The sequence below is a fragment of the Chionomys nivalis genome, chromosome 17, assembly GCF_950005125.1.
Source record: "Chionomys nivalis chromosome 17, mChiNiv1.1, whole genome shotgun sequence".
NCBI lineage: Eukaryota > Metazoa > Chordata > Mammalia > Rodentia > Cricetidae > Chionomys > Chionomys nivalis.
Window position 1 is genome coordinate 34,003,069 of NC_080102.1, and position 25,440 is coordinate 34,028,508.

A 25,440-nucleotide genomic window follows, 5' to 3' on the forward strand; every position below is an offset into this window, starting at 1 on the left:
TCGGGAGGCAGAGGCAGGCGGATGTCTGTGAGTTCGAGACCAGCCTGGTCTGCAGAGTGAGTTCCAGGACAGCCAGGGCTGTTACACATAGAAACCCTGTCTTGAAAAGTCAAAAGAAAATAAAACAGACAAATCAAAACAAAACAAAAAACCCCACAAAAACAAATACAAACCCGGAAGTGCCTCTTTGCTCTGAGCATGAAACCGGGCTCTCTCATGATGCTATGCCGCGGGCGACCTCAAGGGGCCGCTGCGGCGAGACAGAGGCCTGCACATCTTGGGGGCGTGACCTCTCCACGCTACCCAGCGGCGTGGAGTGAGCGCCGGGCCGGTGCGCATGCGCGCTGCCTGCTCTCTTGCGGGGTCGGCTGGGGACCAGGGACATCTGCGGCGAAACCAAGAGGAGACCGCTGCCGGGGACATGTGGCGGCCGGTGAGGACCCCGCCCCCGCACGCCCTGGACCCGGACCCTGACTCTGTGCTCTCCGCACCCCTGCGTTGGGTCTAACTTGGTACCCTGAGATCCTGGACCCAACCCAGGCCCGGGGCCCTACCCATCGATCCCAAAGCTCTGGAGAACTCTCAGGTCCTCGGCCTCTCTTTGCTCCCCAGATCCCCCTTGGGAAGCATCACTTGACCTTACCCCAGGGTCTTGTCCCTCCTACCCTTGTTCGCGGCGCACCCCCTCCGGGTCTCTACGGGAAGCTGCTCTGTACCCTCTACTTGCTTCTGGGGAGGGAGACACCCGCTGAGTTTGGCGTGCCCTGGCTGCATTGGCCCCCTGTTCTGGCCTTGGAGATGTCCTCGCCTGGCCCCTGGCCTTGGAGAATGGCCATTTCTGAGGTTGTATTGTTTTAAAACTTGGACTTCTCCGAGGTTGTTTTTCTAGTCCATCCGGCTTTGTAGGTTACACAGATAGACAGGGTTAACTTTTGACTTGCAGTGAGCTGCCCCGCGGTGGGCGTGCTTTCTGATGGAGCCTTGTCAGTCGGAGACTCAGAGGGAAGAAACCGTGCTGGCTTTTATCACAGCTCCTTAGGATTGCACAACTTCTCCCCAGAACCGTGTTACTCATCCCTTAGTCCTCACGATAGCCCTGGGGAGTGGAAAGGCAAGTTTTTGTTTTGTGTTTTGACACAGAGTTTCTCTTTGTATCCCTGGTTCCTGGAACTAACTCTGTAAAGGAGGCTGACCTCGAACTCACAGAGATCTTCCTGCCTGTGCCTCCTGATGCTGGGATCAAAGGCAGATTTTTACCTTTGATTAGGAGCTCCTGCCCAGTTCAGTTGAGTCCTTGCAGGTCACTGTTGTGGGCTGGTGTCCTTTTACTAACACCTACTTCCTCTAGCTCCAGTCCCCAGTCTGCCCCCTCCCAATTTGGGGAAATGCCTCAATTTCCTTCTTGGTGAGTGGGTGTCAGGAGCTGGGTGAAGCCCCCAACCAAACATTCCAGACGTTTTTTGGATAAGGATGTTAGGGGCCGAGGTGACACTTCCAACCAAACAGTGAGGTGCGCTGGCCATCTGTCCTGTTAAACTTCTTAGTCTGGTCACGTTTTTGTTGGGTCCTGAGTCTTGGCAGTGACTTCCTGCCACGTGCAGACTGGCTCATCTGGACATCTTCCATCTTCCTCTCACCTGCTGAGTCTGACTGGAGGGTTCTCCTAGGCTATACTTTTTGCTGTTTCATGCAGTCTCTGGAGAAGAACTCTGATTGAATGTTTCTGCAGACACATGATCCACACATTCCCTGTAAAAAGCCTGAGAACTACCAGGCACAGTGGCACCATACTTGGGAGGCAGAGGCAGGAGGATTTCTGAGTTCAAGCCAGCCAGAACCACGTAGTGTAACCCAGTCTTAAAACAAAAACAAACAGCAACACAAGAACCAGGTGAGCCAATGGCACTCTGTCCACACTGGAATGGGTGACGGGGCTACGCGCAACAGTTGTAGGTCAGGATCACCACTGGGCTGATGTGGACCTGCTCAAAGGGGCCTGTTCTGGTAGGAGAGAATGTACTTCACCCTCTTTGTCCGCGAGAAGGGTCGCGGTAGACATAAGACTCATCACTTCAACAATAAAGGTTTTCTTTTCCCCAGGGCTGATTATATAGTGTTCAGCTGGCTAGCGCTGCAGGCGGAGCTTGAGCAAACCTAGTCTTTAACCCTCTTATCTGAGTCCTTCCTTCTGCACTTCCCCGCCCCTGTGGCCTTGTTTTGCCCCAGAGGACACTCCACGCCCTTATCTCCAGTCTGTAGTTTTCCCACACTCCTGGGGCTGCTTGTAGGTCAGGGTTTAGATTTGAGGGCAGAACTGCAGGCCATGTGGACCACAACACTGGACAGCTCTCGTTCAGGATTTGTTTGGGGTTTGGCTGTAGATTGACTCCCCACCCCCACCCCCAGTGCCTTTTGGGGCTTAACATTTGATAGGGATTTCAGAAGATAGATTAATGGATGCTGGGGAGCCTATCCCTGAAGGATAGGCATTTGAGTAACTCTCGAAGGGGGTGGTAACTCTGGAGTTTTCAGCACAGGGCTTTATCCATTTGACATCATGACTGGCATCTCCTACCTGACTTTTGCTGTGGGGCAGAGGACACTACAGGCGCCTCCTGAAAGAATCTTTGTTCTACATCCCGGGTGAGGAGGCTCCAATTGCAGTGCTAATTCCTCAGATTATGGAGGGAGGCAGTGGGAAATGGGCCCCAGGCCTTGCCTGCAAGAGTAGTTTGGCAATAGGGGAGAAGGCTGTGTGCTCACCAGAGCTCTGACAGTGATAAGCCGCCATTGGAACTGGCATCTGCTGTATACTCAATGTCCCTGTGAACCTTTAGCGACTCACCTGTGAGTTCTGAGTGTATTCATCGCCCCAGCCTTTCACAGATGAGCGGTATGACAGAAGTCCCCTTCTGGGACACAGTGGGTGGACTGATCTGGCCAGCTTTGTCTCCTCTACATCATGCCTTCAATATGAAGTTGTCACCTAGACACTGTATTGTCCCTACATTGCCAGAAAACCCAAGGTGCTACTAACAGCTTGGCTGAGGCAGCATAGGCCTGGTTGGAGATGAGCTAGCCTGAGACTCATGAATCTCCCTGAAGGACTTTTTACGTTTTCCACGGGGAAGTTTTGGGTCGTGAACATTGAGCTCTCAGCCTGGCTGCCTCCTTTAAGTCAACTTGGGGCCGTATCCAGGCCCCTCCCACTCAGCCTTGGTGTAAGACTGGGGCTTCATGCTGGCTTTGGTTCATGATTCCAGGCAGGTTTTTGTGAACTCTGTCCAGCACAGAAGGGCTTCAAGTGGGAGACTTCTTGGCTCCTGTTGCCTCAGGTAGCTGTGTCTTACTCTTTCAGCTTCCAGTCTGCTGGCTAGCAGTTTCGTGCATCCTCTTCTGGATGATCAGTCTCAAGTCATCGCGGCCTGCCTGCCTTAGTCATTCCGTGCTTCTTTGTTCTCAGCCCTGCTCAGCGGCCCCTTGGAATCTCAACCAGTCCTCTTTTGCCCCAGCTAGTGAAAGTGTCTTTCTGTGTGCTCAAGGTGTGACCTGTCTGCTAGTGTTGGAAATGGTCTGATTTCTCTTCTAAGAGAAGTAAACCAGGTTTTGTTTTTGTTTTTTCCATTTGAAAAGCAGGGGGAGGGGACTGGAGAAATGGCTCAGCGGTTGAGAGCATTGGCTGCTCTTTCAGAGGTTCTGAGTTCAATTCCCAGCAACCACATGGTGACTCACAACCATCTAAAGTGGGATCTGATCCCCTCTTCTGGCTTAAAGATGTACATGCAGATAGAGCACTCATATGCATGAAATAAATAAGTCTTCAAAAAAAAAAAAAGCAGTGGGAACTGGGGGTTGGAGGAGGTGGTGCACACCTTTAATTCCAGCACTCATGAGTTCGAGTGCTGAGATTAAAGGCATGTGCCACCATTGCCTGGCTTCTACCTATTGTTTTTGGTTGTGAGCCTAGCTTTTAACATCTGAGTCATCTTTCCAGCCTCTGCTTTTTAAGTGCTGAGTGCTGGGATTAAAGACACGCTCCACAACACCTGCCAGGGCAAACTTGTTTGCTTGCTTGTTTGTTTGTTTTTTTTTTTTTTGGTTTTTTGAGACAGGGTTTCTCTGTGGTTTTGGAGCCTGTCCTGGAACTGCTTGTTTGTTTTTTGAAGCAGAGATCCACTTGTCTGCCTCCTGAGAGCTGGGATTAAAGATGTGCGCCACTAGTGCCCGGCTTCTTTCTTTCTTCTTCTTCTTCTTTTTTTTTTTTTTTTTTTGTTTCTTGAGACAGGGTTTCTCTGTAGCTTTGGAGCCTGTCCTGGAACTAGCTCTTGTAGACCAGGCTGGGCTCGAACTCACAGAGATCTGCCTGCCTCTGCCTCCCGAGTGCTGGGATTAAAGGCGTTTTTTTTTTTAAATTTGTGGGTTTTTTTTTTTTTTTTTTTTTGCTTTGTGTCTTTTCAAAAATGTTGTATAGCCAGGTGTGGGATGATGCTTTTAAAGATTTATCATTTATTAAATTTTCATTTATTTTACATTTATTACTTTAATTTTGTGTAGGTATTTATGTGTTTGCATGTGGGTATGTTCATATGAGTGCTAGTGTCCAAAGAGGCCCGAGGCCTGGGATCCCCTGGTTGGAGTCACAGCCATTGTGGGCTGCCGCCCAGGTGCTGAGAACCAAGCTCTGGCCCTCTAGAAGAGCAGGAAGTGCTCTAAGCCACTGAGTCCTCCCTCCAGCTTCATGCTCCCCTTTAGTCCCAGCACTTGAAAAACAGAGACAGGTGGATTTCTGTGAGTTTGAAGCCAGCCTGATCTATGTATTGAGTTCCAGGCCAGCCAAGGATATATAATGAGATCCTATCTCAAGTAATGATGATGATGATGCTTTATTAGTATATATTAATTATACATAATAATGAGTTTCTTAAAAGTTTGTAAAAAATTTATTTTATGTGTTTTGTTTGCATGCCTGTGTACACAGGCATGCCTGGTTCCTGCGGAGGTTATGATGTGTTTTGTTTGCATGCTTGGTTCCTGCGGAGGCCAGAGCAGGCAGCAGATTCTGGGAACTGGAGTTTTAGATGGTTGTGAACTGTGGTGGGGAAACTGGGATTCAAACCCAACTCCTCTAGATGAGCAGCCTGTGCTCTCAGCCACTGAGCCATCTCTCCAGACCTCAGCCCTTTTTTTGAAGCAGGATCTCATTGTATATCCCTGGCTGCCTTGAACTTGCTCTGTTGATCAGACTGACTTCTAACTCAGAGATCCACCTGCCCCTTTCAGGCGCTAGGATTAAAGCCGTGTACTACCATGCTCAGCCATAACAGTGAATTTCATTCTAGCATTGTATATAATGTATTTTAATTCCATTCCCCTCCCACTATTCTCTGTCCTCTTCCCACTCTAAATGTTCCCCTCCTTTCCAACTAGTCCCCTTTTCCCATTCACGGGGTGTGTGTCACTATAGTCAGGAGCCTGGGCAGCTGACCAGTGGTTTACTGCAGAGTCCCCCTCTTCCCCATGACAGGCTATTGATAGGTCCAGTCTTACGTAAGTCTTACAAAGGCTATGTGTTCAAGAGTGCAGTAGCCATGCCGTGCCCAGAGAAGAGCATTCCAGAACACTCTGTCCCATCCTCAGCTCTTTCGTCTCTCCCATAGTGTTCCTGAGCGTTGGAAGGGGTGATGTAGAAGTCCCACTTAAGGCCAAGTGTTCCACAGCCACACTTGCTTATTCTCAACACTTTGATCAGTTCTGAGTCTATGCAGTTATTGCTGCCTGCTGCAGCAAGAAGCTCTGTGGCCAGTGGTGATAGTGGCGTTAAACTATGGCCGTGAACGTGATCATTTAGAAGACAGCTTGATGGGCACAGCATATCCTTTTAACAGAGCAGCAGCTAGCACTTCCTCTCTGGGCCTGTGACTTCCCCGGCTGTGGCTTGGCCTGGATTTCCAGTTTCGGCTCTCCTTGACTCTTTGCTTTCAGAACAAGGTCCTAACACAAAAGCCACTCCTGTGAGACCACTCTTAGAATCGGTGGGTGGGCATTGCCGACATGTCTCCTATGGTGTGGCCCACTTCCTGAGGCCACTGGTTAGTGGTCAGCACCAAGAAATAGTAAATGACAGGTTAAGGGTGCTACCTCAGAAGTGACGTTGGCCCTTATCACAGACAAGTCAGGTCTGGACGAATTTTCTTCCCTCAAAGATGAGGCATTTTCAGGAAGGCCTTTCTTCTCCTGCCTCCAGCTTCTTCATCCAGTAGGCAGCCTGCGTCTTCGTTGCTAAGACTGGTGTCCAGGCAGCTTCCTGCCTGGAGCTCTGGAAGCACAGTCAGCCCTCACTGAGTGAGAGTTCGGGGTGCACTGGTGTAGCTCTGCTCCAGGCAATGACCCCGTGTCCCTGCGTCTGCCAAGCCTTGCATCTGTCTCCTTCCCAGATGCGACTGTGCCACTTCCACTCCGCTCTGCTGCAGAGCAGGCAGAAGCCCTGGCCGTGCCCTGCCATATTCTTCAGGAGGAACTTCAAGAGCCCACTGCCCAGGTAATGAGACCCCTGCAGCCAAAGGCAGGCGCCCTTCCCAGATGGCGGCTCTGTGTAAACCACAATGATGAGGAGGCCCCCCACACTGGAACTTTTCTCCTGTACCCCCAAAACAGGATGTGTTTGTGTCTGTGGTGTCTTGGAACCTGAGGCCACAGGGTTCTGACCTGTGATTGGTCACACTCTAGAGACAGGTGCTCCCCACAAGAACTTTATGATGAGCACACACACTGGGAGGACTACAAATTGGGGTGCTCATTCCATCAGATACACAGGGAGTGGGAGTGCCTTGGTGGGGCATCAGGCAAGGGCTGAGGACAGCAGAAGAGGTGTGGGGACCACATGGCTCTATGAGAAGGAGGAAGCCCACCTTTTTCCTTCTATTTCCCTCCTTCCCTCTCTTATTATATTTTTCTTGTTTGTTTTTTGAGATAGGATTTCTTTGTGTAGCCCTGGCTGTCCTGGAACTGTCTGTAGACCAGGCTGTCCTCAGACTCACAGAGAACCACCTGCCTCTGCTTTGTGTGTGCTGGGATTAAAGGTGTGTGCACCACCACCCGGCTGGAAGGCCCTTTTAGTGTGCCGTGGCAGAGAGGAGGCTGTGTGTGAACACAAGCGATGTTCTTGCTGTCGTACTCAGTGTATGGGAACGTTTGCTGTCGTGGGCAGTATGGGATCTAGTCAATTCCTGTTTTAAGTTCTTGCTCAGTTTGGTTGGTGCTGACTTTAGCAGTACTAAGTCTCACTTCCATTAGGATCTCTCACACCGTCACAGTGGGGATGGTGGTCCAGTCTGCAGACTACAGATCTGGACTGACCTGCCCAAGAGACAACCAAAGAAGACCTTCTCCCCCAGCATCTGGCATCTGTGCTGTCGCGAGGTCTAGGAAAAGGGCCCTGTGTTGGGTGTCCTCTGGTGGCTACATGGCCCCTAGACAGGACTCCAGGAAAGAGGGAAGATGAGGCCCCAGCTCCCTTGTAGGGAGCAACACGTCTATCACCTGCCATGTCTCCTCTCAGGACTTCAAGAACCAGGCTGCTGTGGAGGAGGACACTCTCTGCCACTGTGGTGGGGGTGCCTTTGCTCCTCGGAGCCCGCTATTCCATGGCAGAGGCGCAGGAGAAGAGGAAACTGCGACTCGCGGTAGATGGCATTGGGCGCTTTGGCAGGTGAGAGGCTGTGCCAGACCTGGTATAGCTTGGGTGGGATGCCATTCTCCACATTCCTCTCTCCCAAGGGCTGTGGGGGTCTTCTGGGACTTTGCGGTTAGCATGCAGCAGCATGTAGACAGGACAGGGGACAGTGCCCCTACAGACTTTACCAGATCAGCCATTGGCCTTAAGGGCAAGGGCTTCAACCCCAGACATAAAGAAGCTGCCCTGTTCTATCCTCCCTACCATGCAAGGGAACCTGGCGTTGCAGCCATAGAGGCTTGAGCCTGGGTGGAACTGACTCTTCACTCCTAGCACAGTGCCAAAGGGATTTACAAAGTTCCTTCCCCTCCTAGGGAGGAAATTCTTGCAGATTCTGGCCCAGCCTCATTGACTTTGCTAATGAGAAAGCTTCTTTTTTTTTTTTTTAAATGACCTTTTATTAAATATTTATTTATTATTACACAGTGTTCAGTCTGCATGCCAGAAGAGAGAGACAGATCAAATTACAGATGGTTGTGAGCCACCATGTGGTTGCTGGGAATTGAACTCAGGACCTCTGGAAGAGTAGTCAGTGCTCTTAACCTCTGAGCCATCTCTCCAGCCCATGAGAAAGCTTCTTAACCCGAGTGGTTGAGCTGTAGTGGTCAGGGTCAGGGTCAGGGTCCCATGGTGCAGGATGTCTGTCCTCTTGCTTCACGTAGCTCTAAGCGCTGCCCCTCCCTGAGCTGGTGCTGCCTCCTCAGGAAGGCTTTGGTCCCAGGGTCCTTAGGCATCTTACAAGAAATGTCACTGAAGCCCGGCAGTGGTGGCGCACACCTTTAATCCCAACACTTGGTAGGCAGAGACAGGTGGATGGATCTCTGTGTCCCTGAGATTTATCACAGCTAGTTCTCGGGCATGTCTGTGGTTGGATACCTGTGTCCAGCCTTGAGGCCCCCCACACCTGTCCTGGGTGGTCCTGCCTGGAACTCTGAGGCATCCCTACTGACAGGCTGAACAGTTTCCTGTGTTCTGTGGGTCCCGAGTTCTTACAGCCCTGCCACTGGTGAGAACAGAGCCTAGTGCCCTTTCTCTCTTTCTGCTGCTTTCACCCCTCTGTGCAAGGGGCTTGCAGGTCCCTGACAACTGCCCTGTGCAGCCCACCCTGACTAATAGGAAATGAGCTTCACAGCTCACTGCTAGGCCAAGTTGGGCTGTGGCCAGGTGTTGGGGGGGACAGTCAAACATGGGTTTTCCTGGACCTCCAGGTTCTCTGCATCTCCCAGCCTCTCTTCTTTTTTTTTTTTTTTTTAACTTTTTTGTTTTTCTTTTTTGGTTTTGGATTTTGTTTTTTTGAGACAGGATTTCTCTGTAGCTTTGGATCCTGTTGTCCTAGAACTAGCTCTTGTAAACCAGGCTGGCCTCAAACTCATAGAGATCCGCCTCCCTCTGCCTCCCTTGTGCTGGGATTAAAGGCGTGCGCCACTACTTTTTTGTTTTTCAAGACAGGGTTTCTCTGTGTAGCTTTGGGTGTCCTGGAACTGGCTCTGTAGCCCAGGCTAGTCTCACAGAGATGTGAGCTGTGTGCTGGTATTAGGCATGTGCCACCACCATCCAGCCAACATGTTTTTTTGTTTTTGTTTTGTTTTTTGATTTTTCGACACAGGGTTTCTCTGTGGTTTTGGAGCCTGTCCTGGAACTAGCTCTTGTAGACCAGGCTGGTCTCGAACTCACAGGGATCCGCCTGCCTCTGCCTCCCAAGTGCTGGGATTAAAGGCGTGCGCCACCACCGCCCGGCCCCAACATGTTTTTTGAGACAAGGTTTTACTCTGTAGCCCTGGCTAGCCTAGAACTTGTTAAGTAGATCATGCTGGCCTTTTATTTACAAAGATTCCCCTGTCTCTGTCTCTCAGGTCCTGGGATTAAAGGCACGTACCACTACACCAAGTTTTTTTTGAAACTTTTGAGACAGGGTATTGCTAAATCCTTCCAGATCTTGTGGTCCTCCTTCAGGATTAAGGGAAACTGCCAGCAGTTCTACTTCTGTTTTGTAGTTATTTCAGGTATCTGAAAATGGCTGAGTATAGCGGCTCACACCCTTAATCCCAGCATTGCAAGGCAGAGCAATCTCATGTCCTGTGTTTGATACTAGCCCACTCTACATAGTGAGCTTCAGACCAGTCAGGGCTGTATACTAAGACCCTGTCTCATTCCTCTCCCCACTAACTCTCAGCAGTCTGTCTGGGCACCCGAAAGATGCTGGCATGAGTAGTATTTCATTAGCTCATAAGGGTCCATGTAACTAGAGGCTGAACGTGGCCCAGCCTCACCTTAGGTACAGAGGCTGATGGGTGAGGCCAGACTTTGGGCTTACAGCAGAGGGGCCCAGCAGCAGGGCCCGCAGGAACCAACCCAATCCCCAGCCTGCCTGGGGCTTAAGCTACTTCTGCCTGCAGGTCTCTGAAGGTTGGTCTCCTCATTTCCCTGGACTACTGGTGGTGCGCAAATGTTGTCCTCCAAGGAGTGGCGGAGGTCTGTCCTCATATCTTGAGCACATGCAGGGAGGGGAACACTGGAGGTAGGGGTGCTGGGGGGACCAAGGACTGGCCACCCGTCCCCAGCCTTTCCTCCATGCCTGTGGTCAGAACAGCCCGGAGTACGTGGAGGTGATGTCTGCGTGTCACCAGCGTGCGGCTGACGCCCTGGTGGCAGGAGCCATCCACAATGGAGGCCTCTACGTGAAACTGGGTCAAGGGCTGTGCTCCTTCAACCACCTGCTGCCACCCGAGTACATCCAGACATTACGTGTGTTGGAGGACAAAGCTCTTACTCGGGGCTTCCGGGAGGTGAGCCCAATGATGGGGAGGAGGAAAGAGGGGGCTGCCTGCCTCTGCAGCCCTGGAAGTGACTCCAAGGTCATTCTTGCCAGGTGGATGAGTTGTTCCTTGAAGACTTCCAGGCACTGCCTAGTGAGCTCTTCCAGGAGTTCGACTATCAGCCGATGGCTGCTGCAAGCCTGGCTCAGGTGCACCGTGCCAAGCTTCATGATGGCACCTCTGTGGCTGTCAAGGTATCTATGCCGCTGCACACTAGATGGATGCTGGGCCAGCGGTGACCCTGGATCTCAGTGTCCCCTGGCCTACTGCAGGTACAATACATCGACCTACGAGACCGCTTTGATGGGGATGTGCACACACTGGAACTCCTGCTGCAGCTCATAGGGCTCATGCACCCCAGCTTCAGCTTCAGCTGGGTCCTACAGGTAGTGCCACCCGTAGCAGGTAGGGGAGTGGCGGCTAGTGGTAAATGCTAAACCTACATGTGACTGACCTGTCTGCCTGTATATGACCTCTAGGATCTGAAGGGGACCCTGGCCCAGGAGCTGGACTTCGAGAATGAGGGCCGAAATGCTGAGCGCTGTGCTCAGGAACTAAAGCACTTCCATTATATTGTTGTCCCTCGGGTGCACTGGGACAAGTCCAGCAAGGTGAGCGGGTAGAGCCTTCCCTGAGGGTGGGGCAACATAGGCCTGCTGAGCTCATGCGGCCTCTTGCTCTCCCAGCGGGTGCTGACAGCTGACTTCTGTGAGGGCTGCAAAGTGAATGACGTGGAGGCCATCAAGGAGCAGGGGCTGGCGGTACAGGACGTGAGTATCACATGCTGGGGCAGGGCAGTGGGTGCTAGGCAGTGGGTGCTGCCATGGATTCCCTATGCTCTCCCTAGGTAGCAAAGAAGCTGATCCAGGCTTTTGCTGAACAGATATTCTACACTGGCTTCATTCACTCTGACCCCCACCCTGGCAATGGTAGGAAAGGCCCCAGGGTGGGATCTCAGAGGGGTGGCTTGAGCTGACATGCTGTGTTCCTAGTTCTGGTGCGGAAAGGTCCAGATGGAAAAGCAGAGCTGGTGCTCCTGGACCACGGGCTCTACCAGTTCCTGGATGAGAAGTAAGATGGGGCCAGGAGGGGGTCAGACCTTCCTTGGGCCCCTCTTCCTGCAGCTTGAAGCTCAGTTAGGCCTTCCTGCAGGGAGCGATCCTCCCTGTGCCAGCTGTGGCGGGCCATCATCCTGAGGGACGATGCCGCAATGAAGACACACGCAGCTGCACTTGGGGTACAAGGTAAGGGTGAGTATTTGTGGAATAGGCAGAAGCTTGCCACTGTGTACCAAAAGGACCTCCTGCCTTCTCCAGACTACATGCTGTTCGCTGAGGTGCTCATGCAGCGACCTGTGCGCCTGGGCCAGCTGTGGGGGTCCCACCTGATGAGCCGCGAGGAGGCGGCCTACATGCAGGACATGGCTCGTGAACACTTTGAAAGCATAATGGAAGTGCTCAAGGCACTGCCCCGGCCCATGCTACTCGTGCTGCGGAACATCAACACAGTGCGTGCTATCAACTCAACCCTGGGCACCCCCGTTGACCGCTACTTCCTCATGGCCAAGAGGTTGGTGAGCCAAGGGGAAGCCTGGAGGTGCTGCAGCAGGTTAGCAAGCTGATGTGTGTGTATCTGATACAGTGCTGTCTGGGGTTGGAGCCGCCTGGTGGGTGAGGCATACCACGGCATTTACAGCTGTAGCCTCTTGCGCCACGTCAAGGTCATCTGGGAGGCATTCAAGTTTGAGGTGGCTCTGAGGTGAGTGAACACGGGGGCTGGATGGGTGGCTGGCCAGGATCTGCTCCCCATCGACTTACGACCCTTTACCCTGCTCCCCTAGGCTGGAGACCCTTGCCATGCGGCTCACCGCCATCCTGTTGCGTGTTCTGGCCCATCTGGGCTTTGCCCCCAAGGCAGAGGAGGTCTCCCAGTACTTGGAGATGTAGGTCCCTGCCAGGATGACAAGGTTGCCAGGGGCCAGCAGAGCTTCCAGCCGGGGCACACCGAGCAGGCCCAGTGCAGATCTCTCACAATCCGGGGCCTGGAATGGGGAACACACTATGGGGCTCTTAAACACAATGACCACACACTCATCTGAAAGAAATCGTTTTCTTTTTGTTTTATACAAAACGGGTAGAGCTAAGTGTACAATGGCAGGGTGGCATCACAGGGTTAGAAGTGAGCGGTGACACGGTCTGTTTCCAGCAAGTCATCCAGGATCTGTGGGATGATGGGGAGGTAGAGATGGGGGTGGGTAGGGCAGGTGAGGCAAATGGGCTAGGGTGAGGGGTGGTACTCACAATGTCGGGTGTGGTACCGATCTTCTTGGCCAGCTCACTGCGCTCCATGGTGCTAAGGTATAGGTAGCGGTTTAGTAGCTCTCCATCAAGGACGTTGCGCACAGCATTCTGTAGGGTGCGCCGGTCCATGTGCAACATTCTGGGGTGGTGGACATGAGGAGGTCAGAGCACAGCTGGGATGCGGGGAGTGACCAGGGGAGGGGCACACTCACCGGAAGGCACGGGGGTTGAGGCCGGCATGGTGGGGTAGCATAGTTGTCAGTGCGTTCTGCAGCATCAGCAGCCGCCGGTATGTCTTCTCTTGCATGGGCAACAGGAGCCCAATGCCACCGTCCAGGGTGGCTGAGGAGATGCTGTGTGAGCCAGGCTGGCCCTCCCATCCCTAGACACCCCTACCCCCAGTACTCACCAAACCATGTGATATGCTTGTTTTCCCACACGACTGACTTCTTGCTGGGTCCCTCTGCAGCACCTCTGCACGGGGTCCTCCAGAAAGTGTTCACATGGGCACCCACATGGAAGTCTGCCCGGCGCAGCAGGCGCATGCCCCCAAAACTCTCTTTGGCTGGGCACAGGAACTCAGGTCATGACCTGTCCACTGCCTGGTACCCAGCCCAGGAAGAGGTCAGAGAGGAACCACTCACCTTCCGGCAGATACATGTACACCATAAGATTGCGGTCTCGGTCAGACACTGATGAACAGAGACCCACAGTCAGCCTCAACTACCCATACCCCACTAGTATAACCTCCCACAGGCCCACACACTCACCTAAGAAGCCCAGCTGGGCATTGTCCACCATGAAATCCACGCTGTACACCTCCAAAGGCTTGGCATCCTGGGGAAAGAAAAGGGCAGTATTAGAGCAGGCACTGAACTGGTGCCCACCTACACACCTGTCCCTGCGAGTACCCGGGACACCAGGCTCAGCGTCTTGCTCTCCTCCTGGTAACGCAGCAGTGAGATGCTCTTCATGACGTCTGCGGCCAGGATGAAGTTCTTGACACTGATCATCTGGTGGATGTAGAGCTGGGTGTCAATGAAGGCCATTCCCGTCAGCTCGCTGGCTCGCAGGCTCCACAGGAAGATCTGAGGGGCAGAAGGTGGTGAGCAGAGCGGCTGGTGGAGGGAGAGCAGCTGTGACAGGAGAGAGGGGAAGGACAGGAATAACACACTTTCTGGCCGATGGCTGACACCAGGTGGCCATTGCAGTGGCACAGCGCGGTCACAGGCCCCTTCTGCTCCTTCTCATACAGGACCTTGAACTTGTTCTTGGTCAGGGGCTGCCCAGGCTCAGGCACCACTTCAATCACGTCCATGATCAGGATCTGGAAGGGCAAGGGAATGCATGGAGATGGCAGACGGTCTGCTGGGGGCTGCCTGCCCCCACCCAAAGGCCCTTACCCGCCCACGGCACGTGACTTCCTCCCCCTGCATGAGGCAGGTCCCAGCAGCCACATAGCCCTTTAGTCCTGAAACGGTCTCCTCACTGCGTAGTGACACAGTCTTCATGCACGTGACATGCTCCCATTCCTCTAGCTCGATCCTGCATGAAGCCAGGCTGTCAGCACCTGCCACCTCGGAGCTGCCAGCAGACAGCAGCCCCTGGTGGGTCCAGCCTCACCTGGCATTGGGAATGGCCTCCCAGCTGACTGGGGAGATGAGCTGGATGGAGAAGGCTTCTTGCTGGGGGTGGATGTATCTGTCATCTGTTGGGATGGGGAAAGTGAGTCACCTTGTAGACTGGGCCAAGCTCTGCCCCGCCCTACCCTCAAGTGTTGCATACCTCTCTCAATGGCCTCAAATTCCTTTTCCTCACCAGTCATGCGTGGGATGCGAGTGCAGGGTGTGTTGGTGCTGGTGGCCACAGCATATACCTGGGGTGGGAGGGGGTGTCACATGCCAGAGGCCAGGCTCAGAAGATGCCTGGGGAATGTGGGAGAGGGACAGACCTTGGACTCTACATGGTAGGCCACGTAGTGGGCTGTGCAGCGCAGTGGGATCTTCCTGACAGGCCAAGGAGCATCATAGGACAGGTAGGCAGGCAGGACGCTGATCCTCAGCTCACCCTAGGGGTGCAGTGGGCAGCAAAGTCAGTTTGGTCTGGGATGAACAAGGCCAGAGCCAATGAACCTAGGCCTTCCCAGATGTTCTCTAGCTCTGGTGATGGGATATCCAGACTGCTGTGTTGGGTAGTGCCCTGGAGAGGCTAAAGCTTTGGTAGCCTGACTGTCTAAGCTCACTTCATGTTGGTGGACAGTGGCAAGGGCACGGGAAGGCCAGGGCCAGAGGACCCTGGGGACTGGAAACAGTAGTAACTCCAACAGTAACTAGGCAAAGGAGCCGATGCCTGTGACCCAGGCTACCCTTCCCCAGCAGTCCTGTGTTACTGGCTCCTGGAAAGCACGTGCCATCAGGGCCTTAATCATTGCTACCATCTGGACAGCACAGAGGGTTAAACAGGTCAGAAGCATGTGCTTGCCACAAAGCCATACAGCAGCTGAGAGGCAGAGCGAAAGGTAAAGTCAGCTCAGCCTTGCTCTTGGACTTCACTGGTCACGTCCACCCCTGCTGTCCTGTCCTCAGTCTTCTCAGGCTAAGCCACAGTTGAGTTCCTCGGCCCCAGCAGTTTCTACTGTCTTGGTCCTCTGCTCCCACAGCTGGAGGCCAGGCCTCCTTACCTGTCTGTTGAAGTACAGGAAGCCACGAGGGCAGTTCACATTGTGGAATGGAGCAAAGGAGTCAATGGGGCCATCAATGCCCATGGGATGCAGACGCAGAGCCCCACGGCCAGTCACCAGGAGCCAGTGAGGCGAGGGTCCACAGATGAAAACCTGGAGGCAGGCACTTTGAGCGCACTGTGAGTGAGGCTCCACCCTCAATCCAGGCCCTTGCCAAGCCACTTGCCTACCCCTGAATAGCCATAAATATCCTCGAAATAGCGGAAACGTGCCACACGGCCTCGGACTCCAGGTCCCTCCTCGGTGCTGCACCCTTCTGTCTTCTTCTTAGATGGCTTCGGCTTCTTCTCACGAAAGTTGATGTTGTGGGGGACCTAGCAGAGGCCACAGTAAGTGCTGGGTCCTCCAGACCCTGTCGACCCGGCCTTCCAATCTACCCCATGCTCAACTATGGCACCTTCTTGAAGCGAACTTTGAGATTTCCCTGGCCAAGCTGAGAGTCATGGGGGAAGGCTTCATAGATAAGCAACTCCTGGTCCACATGTACCTGAGGGAGCCAAGCAGAGACAGCTAAGGGGAGGGGAGGGGCATGAGGATGGGGCAGGGTCTTGGGAGGCAGGTGACAAGGAACTTACCAGTAGGTAGGGCCTGCTCTGCCGGCTTCCCAGGGCAACCAGCAACACCTCCTTGACCAAAGGCAGCTCCCCCTGGCGTGTGGCCTCCTCCTTTCGGACTTCACCTTGTGTAGTAGGCTGTCCAAAAGAACTGTCCACCAGGACCCGCTGTCCCACAGGGAAGTTCTTAACTAGGAACACCAGCCGCCAGTCTGGGAGCTGGTAGATCTGGAGAGAGGACAATGGTTAAGACTGAGAACCAAGGCTACTGTGGTGTGGTTGTCGTGCGTGTGTGTGTGTGTGATAGACCCACCTCCATGGTGCCATTCTCCCGCACCAGCAGACACCAGTGGGTGGGGTCTACCCTGAAGGGTGCAGGGTCACGGTCAGCCGGGGGCTGGTTGCTCCTGCGGGCCTCCTCTTTGCTGGGACTGAAGAGGGAGCCAGAGTCCCCATATAACATCTCTTCCTCATCGTCCACTGTGGGGCTGGGAACCAACACATAGATGCATCACAGCCTGCCATGGGGACACCAGCAGCTCACAGACCAGTCCCTACGCACCTTGTTTCTGAGCCCAGACCTTCAGCCTCTGAGCTACTTCGGCCCCCTAGTTCATCACGGGCCCCACCCAGGCGGCTCTCAGTGGTAAACATGCCACTGACATCACGGTACAGGCAGAGCGCAATCACCTTAGACTGCTGTAGAAAATGGGATAGGATTCAGACAAGGGCAGGGGGCAGGTAGTGGAAAGACAGGGCATTAGGCAAGCATAGGGGGCCTACATGATGCAGTGGAGGCTTGTGTAGTGCCAGGCGGTGGTGGCGGCCACCATATGAATCACTCTTGAGTAGGAACATGGTAACGTGACCCTCAGCACTCATGATGACCACATAGGGATCAGCCACAGCACACTGGACAATGGGGGCACCCAGGTCCACAGGGATGAAGTGCAGCTGATTCACTGTGGACACAAGGTCATTAGGGTGAAGCCGCACACCCACACCACCTCAAGACCCATGCGCACAGACCTGCCCACCTACCGCCTTCCAACAGGCGAATGCCCAGCGGTGAGACTTGGACAATATAGCGATTGTCCCCAATGTTTCCAGCAAAGACCGTGGGGCCCTGTGTGGCAAAGCCACTGGTGTCCAGCTCCATGATCTCCTGGCCAGTCTGTAGGATCTATGGCGAGAGTGGTGAGTGGTGTCCTTCCCCAGGGGACCCTGATCCTAGTCCCAGGCTCTCCTTTTTACCATGGTTGAGTCTTCCCGGCTAAGAATAAGGAAGCCATGTCGTCGCCCATCCTCCTCTGCTTTGGGAGCAGCAGGCTCCTGCTCCGTGCTCTCTGCTTTGGGTGTTTCTTCCTGTGAGGCCAAGAGAGGAGCAGCCAGGGGCTGCAGTCTAGCCCAGCGTCCCCACGTGCCGCATAATTCCTCCCCCTCTGGGTCTCCTCAGCCCAGTTTCTACCTCCTCTTTCCGCACTGGAGCGATGACCGTCCACATATCATAGCAGCCAGGAAGTTCAAAGGTTGTCACCACCTGGGGCCGGATACTCTTCTAGAATAAAGATGGGGTAAGAATGAGGGCTCAGCCCAACCATGTTGTACCAGGAGTCTCCCACCCCCACCTACACATACCTGCAGCACTGACAGGGCCCCATTTTTCCCGTAGCCGGAGCAAACTACAATCTCCAGGTCTGGCTCAGGACTGTTCTGAAACTACAGAGTAGGGTAAGAACACAGCCTCCCATTCCACCTCCAGGCTCTGCCTACAGTCCCAGCCCCTTGAGTACCTCTTCAGAGAGGAAGGCAGGCTCACCCACTGCAGCGTTGGCACAGGGGCCAATGTTGAGCATGCTGTCGCACACCTGTGGACACAGCAGTGGTCAGGTAGAGTAAAGGGGTGGACATCCACTACCTTCCCCAGTCTTACCTCAAAAGAGTAGGTGGCCAGCTGTGTGCCTGACTGGGCCTCACTGCCGTACACTTCAATCTCATCCACCTCATCTTGTGGCACTGTCTTGCCTCCTGCAGCAGACAGAGCCCAGCTGAGTCCAGCTGTGGACTCTGGCCCTCCCCTGCTCATCCTAGTCCATGCTCTCACCTGTCCAGCCCACTGCAGGGTCCACTCGCTTCTTCTTAGAGGGAGGCTCTTCCTATAAAATGAATGAGTATCCCTGAGGCTGTCCCACACGGGGTCACGGAAGAGCAGGCCCAGGGACCCTACAGGGTGGGCACTTACCTTGTCAGCAGCCTCACGGACAGAGCTGGCCAGGGGTTCCTGCAGCTTCTCTGTGTACTTGAGGAGGAGGGAGTTGCCCAGGCGAGAGCCCAGGAACAGGTATCCCGGCTCCATGGTGACCATCTGAGGGAGAGGTGTGAATAAGAACACAGCCAGACCTAGACCCAGACACTCCCAACCCCGCTCTACTCACACTGGTGGTAAGGACACTAGCAGCTGCCTTGTCAAAGTGAAACGCTCGGACACTACGCATGCCATCAGTGATGAGGGTCAGCACGTAACTGTGGGTAAAGGAAGGGCATTAAGTGGACAAGGGACACAGAGGCACCGAGAAGACCAGAATGTGGGCATCTCGAAGGTCAGGGTTCATGGGCTGTGGGCTCACATCTCGCCTCCCTTGAGGGAGATGACCATCTTATCGTAAGAGATGAAGGCTGCCTGCGCGCAGTCCAGGGTGATCCGTACGCCCTCTTGGGTACCTATGGGGTACACATCGATCATGCAAACTGGATACCTTGCCCTGAACACAGCCCTCTCCACCAGGCCCATCCCACTTTGCCGATTTACACCCCACTCACGTAATGGGAAAGAAGTGGTGCCTGTGGTGAGACTATTGAGAGCCACACCGTACGGGGGAACACTCTGGTTCAGGTACAACAGAGAGTTAACGGCGAAGATCACCACCCCACCTGGAGGGAGACACCGCTGTTAGCAGTTCATTGCTGCCTCAACCCCCCCACACCCATTGCCATTCAACACAGCCAGACCCTTACCTATGGGCTTGGGCACAGCCAGGGCCTGGGTACAGTCAAAAGGCAAGCTGGTGAGGGACCAGATGACCGGATGGACTTTCTGTGTGATGTTCAGCGAGATAGCCACAATGGAGCACGTGTCCTGCCTCACGGCCACCCGCCTAGAGCAGCAGGCAGATCATCCAGAGGCAGTCACACTACTCCCAAGGCCAGAGACCCAGCCACCCCATCCCCCTATATATAGCCCTGCCTGGGCAAGACATCTGGGGGCCCACAGCAGAGGGTCCCGGCCTCACCCGGGCCAGGTCTGGTTGGGTTCGAACAGGATAAGCAGGGTGGGCTCGTAGTAGCCATGGAGGAACTGCAGGTCAATGATGTTGAGCAGCTTCTCATCCAGAGCCCGCACATCGATGATGTAGCTGGGCAGGAAGCTGGACCTCTGTCTAAGGACCAAAAGTGTCAGCAGGAAGAAGGGACAGGGCAGAAAACTCAGGACTCTAGGGTGCTCAAAACCACAGCCACCCCACCTTGGTACTCACCCTTCGCCCATGAGCCCCTCATGCTCCTCAGCCAGGCTTTCTCTGCGGAAAGGCAGAACTACCAGCCTCGTGCCGTAGATGAGCATGGCTGCGCAGCGCCCATCAGGGTCCACCCGTACACGAGGCGTATGCACATTCTGCACAAAGCCATCCTGGGGGCAGAGGGGACATCAGTTGGGCTATAGAAGGTCTGAGGGAAGCACTGGGGCAGTCGGAGAGAAATGCAAGAGGGAGCTGCTAGGCTTAGCCTGGGCCACTCCTGGGCTTGGCTTACCCGAAGTTCAGGCTCCTCAAAGTAGTGGAGAGACAGGGTCTTCAGGTCATGGGTGCCTGGGTCATACTCCACCACTGACAGCTGGAAGCAGGAGGTCATAGCCCACTCAATACCAACCCTGACAACACTGAGACGCCAACGAGCACTGCTCCCATAACACACCACTGTGCCCAGGACCTCCTGCAGACTCATATTGCTCACCTTAGCGTCTTTGAAACTGAGAAGCAAGGCATCACGTTTGGCACCCGCAAGTTGCACGCTGGCCATGGACATGACGTTGCCAAAAAAGGAGAAGGAGGCTACCAGCTCTAGTTTCTCTCTATGGGCCTTCCCCTCTGGAGTAGAGGTCAACAAGTCAGGCTTGGGTCCTGTTCCCGGGCCACCCACACACATCCCGCCCCGGTGCAGGGCTAGAATGGCTATCCTATACTTACCTGTGCCCCCATCACTCTTGGTCAGAGCCTGGAAGACAAAAGGAAGCAGGAAGAAGTCACACACTGCGTAGCCCTATCTCATCCATGAACACAGTCATTTGAAGGACAGAAAGTCCACCCAGGGCTGGCCCCTGCCGTCAGCAAGCTCTGGAGCCTGCCCTGAAACTTTGACCAGGCTAGCCTTGAATTCACAGAGATCCGCCTGCCTCCGCCTCCCGAGTGCTGGGATTAAAGGCGTACACCACCACCACACCTCTTTAATCCCTGCAGAGCAGAAAGATCTCTGTGAGTTCAAGGCCAGCCTGGTCTTCTTAGCAAGTTTCAGGACAACCAGAGCTAATAGACAGAGAAGCCCTGTGTCAAATGCTCCCCCTCAAATAAAAGCAAACACTCCCGTTAATTCCCAGTGTACAGTTAGTTGCTTTCTCCCTCACCTTTAAAGCTCTCTCTCGACCTGAGTTCTGTTCTTAGCATTCCTATCAGGCAGCTCACAAGCACCTGTAACTCCAGCTCCTACTCCTGGCCACCATGGAATAGCAACACTACCCCTGAAACTGCTAAGACCCATTACCCACAAAACTGACAAGATCCTGGCATCACTCTGTTCCCCTTGGACGCCACCTCTATCCATCCTGAACCCGACGGCTTCCCATCACCTCATGGCTACACTGGTCCAGGCCACCATTAATTCTTGCCTAATAGCTATAGCCACTTCCTGACTGGTCTCCTTGGACTTGTGTCAAACATAAGTTGGGTAAGATCATTTCTTCGCCAAGATCCCCTTCTTGGAGAGTATGGCATGGAGTCTCACCCTTGTTACCTCTCACCTGTTCTCCCTGCCTTCCTCCACCCCTTAGCCTCTATTACAGAAACAGTTTTGCTTGAAACCATTTTGTCTACTCCCCCCCATACTTCTTCATACCTCCTTGTCTATTTAAGTCATTTCTACAGAGCTGAGATTTCCCTGCAGCCCTGCCCAGGTCTGCTGCCCCACTGACACCGCATCTCCCTGTCTGTATATGGTGCACATACATATATGTAGACGAAACACTCACATAAAATCAAATGAATAAACCTAATTTTAAAAATTTAGGGGAAAAAGGAGGAAGAAACTGGCCTTTTGGCTTCATTTTTGTTTTGCTTTTGCTTTGCTTTGAGAAAGATTCTCACTATGTAGCCCTGGCTGGCTTGCAACCACTTTAGATTGAACATCCAGAAATCTGTGTGCTTCTGCCCGAGACTGAAGGCCTGCATTACCAAGACCCACGGAAACTGCCTCTTGAAAGAAGGCTTCCTGAACCACTTGCTGTCACTCTAGCAACCAAAGCACTCCTATATCATACCTATTGATGGGTTTGTTCCACTTTCTACATCTACTGCCAGTAGTCGGTCCCCTAGCTACATCCAGCCTTGCTCCTTTACGGAGAAGTTGTCCTTCCCCCAACAAACTTGCTCAGTCTCAGAAGCGCTGTTTGTTTGGAAGTGCCCAGCCTCCTTCACCGGGTCTAACTCCCGGAGACACTGCGGCAGTCTGTGTGCGGTCATTTACTAAACGGTCATCTCCTGCAAGGGCCTGGTTCACTGCCATATCCTTACTTCTAAGCACATGGAAGGTCTGCAACAACCTGCTGGAAATGCCAAAAAACAAGTAGGAGACCGTAGGCAGAAGCATCCCCGCAAAGGTAGGAGGAGGCCAAACAACACGGTAGTGGAGAACCGGCACTGGGGACAAGTGACTGTAGGCAAAGCTCGGTTCCTGCCCTGGGGAACCTGCTGAGGTGACTGCGGTATGGCCTCGGCATCTCCGCTCCGGAGAAGCGGCTTACCTCGGCGTCGCGGTTCAGGCGGTACACATAGAGCTGCGAAGTGCCGGCCACCACGAGGTTGCGCTCACTGTTACTGAAGAAGTTGCAGTACATGGCAAACTCCAGCCCGGTGGGCGGGTGTGCCTGCTTGTACACCGCGTACATGTTGCCGCCACTGTCACGCCGGAGCCGCCGACTCGGGGGAACAGAGACGGCAGCGGACTCGGCCCGGCCGCGCGCGCAAACCCAGCCACCAGGTTCCGAGTCTCTGCGCCTGCGCTTCCCGCCCGGACCTGCCTTCTAAGAGGACCGACCTGATAGTTGAGAAACAGGGTTCCGGACTACTTCGCCTGTGCGCCTGCGCGCCGGGGCTGCCCTCGAACAGCGGCCCCTAGTGGCTAGTCTTGGTTATCACTGAAGCTCCTGGTCCCAGAGTTGTAGGGTTCCGAATGTTCCCTCGTTCCCACTCCGCTCCCTCCAAGGTTTTCCTCCTTAGCTAAATCTAGAACCTTGAAATCTCAGGCAATAAAGAAAGGTCCGGAAAAAGATAAAGGAACATGTAAAGTCACACTTCCCCTGCTCACTCAGTGAACGACGGACTATTTGGATGTCTCAGTTGGTAGGTAACCCCTGAATCACACTAAAGATTTCTTTTTAAAGTATTTTGTTGCTGTTGTTGTTTCTTTTTTGTTGGGTTTTTTGGGGGAGGGTTGAGAGTTGTTTGTTTTGTTTTTCGAGACAGGGTTTCTCAGTAGCTATGGATCCAGTCCTGGAACTCCCTCTGTGGACCAGGCTAGTCTCGAACTCACAGAGATACGCCTGCCTCTGCCTCCCAAATGCTGGGATTAAAGGCGTGCACCACTACCGCCTGATTTCCTTTCTTTTTTTTTTTTTTTTGAGTCAGGGTCTTGCTATATAGCCGTGACTGTCCTGGAACTCCGTGAAGACCCGGCTGGCCTCAAATTCACAGAGATCTATCTCCCTGCTTCTTCCTGCCGAATGCTGGAATTAAAGTCGTACAATCATGCTGGCACATATACACATACTTTAAAAAATAAAATCTTAGTTGGTGATGGTGGTGCATGCCTTTAATCCCAAAACTTGAGAGGCAGAAGCAGGTGGATCCCCGAGTTCAAGGATATCCTGGTTTACTGAATAAGTGAGTTCCAGGACAGCCGGGGCTACACAGAGAAATCCTGTCTGGAAAAAACAAAATAAAATAAAATCTTAAAAACAAAAAGTCTGTCGGGCGGTGGTGGCGCACGCCTTTAATCCCAGCACTTGGGAGGCAGAGGCAGGCGGATCTCTGTGAGTTCGAGACCAGCCTGGTCTACAAGAGCTAGTTCCAGGACAGGCTCCAAAACCACAGAGAAACCCTGACTCAAAAAACAAAAAAAAAATAGTCTTTGCCGGGCGATGGTGGCGCACACCTTTAATCCCAGCACTCGGGAGGCAGAGGCAGGCGGATCTCTGTGAGTTCAATACCAGCCTGGTCTATAAGAGCTAGTTCCAGGACAGACTCCAAAGTCACAGAGAAACCCTGTCTCAAAAAACAAAAAACAAAACAAAACAAAAAGTCTTTAAGACCTCTCACATGGTACCTCACACTTGTAATCCTAGCACTCTCAAGGAGAACTGTGCACATTTGAGGCCAATCCGGTTACCCAGTGAGATCCTGTGTTAGAGGCAGTTGAAACATTCCTCCAAATTGAAACATTCTTTCTGGAGAGAGGTTGCTAGGATTCTGGAAGTCAACAGCATTTGTAAGGTGCAAGGGTTCCTGAGAAACCCAGAGTGGACCTTCCAATACCCTGAGCGCTAAAGTGAGCGTGGTCACCTAGGCAGGTGAACTTTTGTCTTATTTGATTCATTAGTTGGTTTTTCAAGACAGCGTTTCTGTTTAGCCTTGGCTGTCCTGGCTACAAGGCTGGCCTGAAACTCAGGGATCTGCCGGCATCTGACTCCCTAGAGTTGGAATTAGACTGTGCCTGGTGCTACGTCAGCTTTTCTGTGACCAGCTGCTTTCGAATTATCTTCCCTTCTATAAATAGAACTCTGGATTTATACTTCTGTGAGTAGCCCCAATAAACCCATTAACCAAGTTGGACTTTTGTGAAGTCATTTCTTTACTCTGCTGTGGTAACCTCGTTGGGGTAAGGAGACATTTACTCATAGCTCCCCAAGAAGCCACACGACACTTTTTCTCAAAAACAAGCAAACAAACAACCCAAAACTCTTTGTAGTGTGCACAGCTTTACCTCCAGCACTAGGAGGCAGAGGCAAGCAGATCGCTGAGTTCAAAGCCCTGGTCTGTTTATGGAGTTACAAACCAATCAAGAATCAATCCCTAAAATAAATAACTAACATTTATATTATATAAATATGTAAATTCATATAATAAATATATAAATCTCTGAGCCACCTCTCCAGCCCCAAATTTTAATTTTTTTAAAAAATTTATTGGGGGCTGGAGAGATGGCTCAGTGGTTAAGAGCATTGCCTGCTCTTCCAAAGGTTCTGAGTTCAATTCCCAGCAACCACATGGTGGCTCACAACCATCTGTAATGGGGTCTGGTGCCCTCTTCTGGCCTGCAGACATACACACAGACAGAATATTGTATACATAATAAATAAATAAATTTAATAAAAAAAAATTTAAAAAAAAATTTATTTATTTAATATGTATACAGTGTTCTGCTGGTATGTATACCTGCAGGCCAGAAGAGGGCACCAGATCTCATTTTGGATGGTTGTGAGTCACCATGTGGTTGTTGGGAATTGAACTCAGGACCTCTGGAAGAGCAGCCAATGCTTTTAACCTCTGAGCCACCTCTCCAGCCCCCAAATTCTAATCGTTTTTTCGAGACAGGGTTTCTCTGTAGCTTTGGAGCCTGTCCTAGAACTCTCTCTGTAGACCAGGGTGGCCTCAAACTCACAGAGATCCGCCTGCTTCTGCCTCCAGACATCAAATTTTAATTTTTTTTTTTTTTTGGTTTTTCGAGACAGGGTTTCTCTGTGGCTTTGGAGCCTGCCTCGGAACTAGCTCTTGTAGACCAGGCTGGCCTCAAACTCAGAGATATCCACCTACCTCTGCCTCCAAGTTTTTTTTTTTTTTTTTTTTTTTTCGAGACAGGGTTTCTCTGTAGCTTTTGGGAGCCTGTCCTGGAACTAACTCTTGTAGACCAGACTGGCCTCAAACTCACAGAGATACACCTGCCTCTACCTCCTGAGTACTGGGATTAAAGGCATGCA

At 52.8% G+C, this 25,440-nt stretch overlaps 2 protein-coding genes across 4 annotated transcripts; one reads left to right on the forward strand and one right to left on the reverse strand.

Moving 5' to 3' along the window:
* The first annotated feature begins 328 nt into the window (after nucleotides 1-328).
* Adck5 (aarF domain containing kinase 5) lies at nucleotides 329-12,629 on the forward strand. 3 transcript variants are annotated; one of them, XM_057791505.1, is made up of 15 exons: nucleotides 329-433; nucleotides 6,435-6,538; nucleotides 7,559-7,708; nucleotides 10,129-10,204; nucleotides 10,318-10,518; nucleotides 10,602-10,742; nucleotides 10,821-10,934; nucleotides 11,028-11,159; nucleotides 11,235-11,318; nucleotides 11,396-11,477; nucleotides 11,541-11,619; nucleotides 11,701-11,792; nucleotides 11,865-12,117; nucleotides 12,190-12,306; nucleotides 12,389-12,629. In XM_057791505.1, the coding sequence occupies exons 1-15, from the start codon at nucleotides 338-340 to the stop codon at nucleotides 12,492-12,494; spliced, it is 1,827 nt and encodes a 608-aa protein (XP_057647488.1). In that variant the 5' UTR covers nucleotides 329-337; the 3' UTR covers nucleotides 12,495-12,629. The 3 variants fall into 3 exon arrangements, with proteins under 3 accessions (XP_057647488.1, XP_057647487.1, XP_057647489.1); XM_057791504.1 differs by having other exon boundaries at nucleotides 11,701-12,117; XM_057791506.1 differs by lacking the exons at nucleotides 329-433; nucleotides 6,435-6,538 and having other exon boundaries at nucleotides 7,570-7,708; nucleotides 10,323-10,518; nucleotides 11,701-12,117.
* A 33-nt stretch (nucleotides 12,630-12,662) lies between these two features.
* Cpsf1 (cleavage and polyadenylation specific factor 1) lies at nucleotides 12,663-22,447 on the reverse strand. The gene is made up of 37 exons (XM_057791503.1): nucleotides 22,210-22,447; nucleotides 20,384-20,411; nucleotides 20,151-20,284; nucleotides 19,950-20,030; nucleotides 19,676-19,827; nucleotides 19,433-19,579; nucleotides 19,158-19,297; nucleotides 18,963-19,073; nucleotides 18,770-18,863; nucleotides 18,578-18,665; nucleotides 18,385-18,507; nucleotides 18,247-18,298; nucleotides 18,076-18,170; nucleotides 17,936-18,010; nucleotides 17,781-17,861; nucleotides 17,611-17,700; nucleotides 17,397-17,507; nucleotides 17,184-17,325; nucleotides 16,926-17,104; nucleotides 16,705-16,841; nucleotides 16,456-16,630; nucleotides 16,164-16,370; nucleotides 15,986-16,075; nucleotides 15,759-15,902; nucleotides 15,529-15,681; nucleotides 14,800-14,916; nucleotides 14,634-14,724; nucleotides 14,472-14,556; nucleotides 14,252-14,393; nucleotides 14,023-14,175; nucleotides 13,760-13,936; nucleotides 13,619-13,685; nucleotides 13,493-13,540; nucleotides 13,258-13,413; nucleotides 13,061-13,190; nucleotides 12,849-12,987; nucleotides 12,663-12,768 (listed from the first exon to the last, which is right to left on the reverse strand). The coding sequence occupies exons 1-37, from the start codon at nucleotides 22,351-22,353 to the stop codon at nucleotides 12,721-12,723; spliced, it is 4,326 nt and encodes a 1,441-aa protein (XP_057647486.1). The 5' UTR covers nucleotides 22,354-22,447; the 3' UTR covers nucleotides 12,663-12,720.
* Between the last annotated feature and the right edge of the window lie 2,993 nt (nucleotides 22,448-25,440).

What these genes read in the sequence shown, in the direction of transcription:
- Cpsf1 (XM_057791503.1), bottom strand. Translation starts at nt 22,353, where the DNA reads ATGTACGCGGTGTACAAGCAGGCACACCCGCCCACCGGGCTGGAGTTT. An exon ending in TCAGTTTCAAAGACGCTAAG is followed by an intron (nt 20,031 to 20,150) that starts GTGAGCAATATG and finishes TCCTGCTTCCAG; the next exon opens with CTGTCAGTGGTGGAGTATGA. An exon ending in CCCAACCAGACCTGGCCCGG is followed by an intron (nt 19,298 to 19,432) that starts GTGAGGCCGGGA and finishes CTGCTGCTCTAG; the next exon opens with GCGGGTGGCCGTGAGGCAGG.
- Adck5 (XM_057791504.1), top strand. Translation starts at nt 338, where the DNA reads ATGCGCGCTGCCTGCTCTCTTGCGGGGTCGGCTGGGGACCAGGGACAT. An exon ending in TCCTCCAAGGAGTGGCGGAG is followed by an intron (nt 10,205 to 10,317) that starts GTCTGTCCTCAT and finishes GCCTGTGGTCAG; the next exon opens with AACAGCCCGGAGTACGTGGA. An exon ending in AAGTTTGAGGTGGCTCTGAG is followed by an intron (nt 12,307 to 12,388) that starts GTGAGTGAACAC and finishes CTGCTCCCCTAG; the next exon opens with GCTGGAGACCCTTGCCATGC.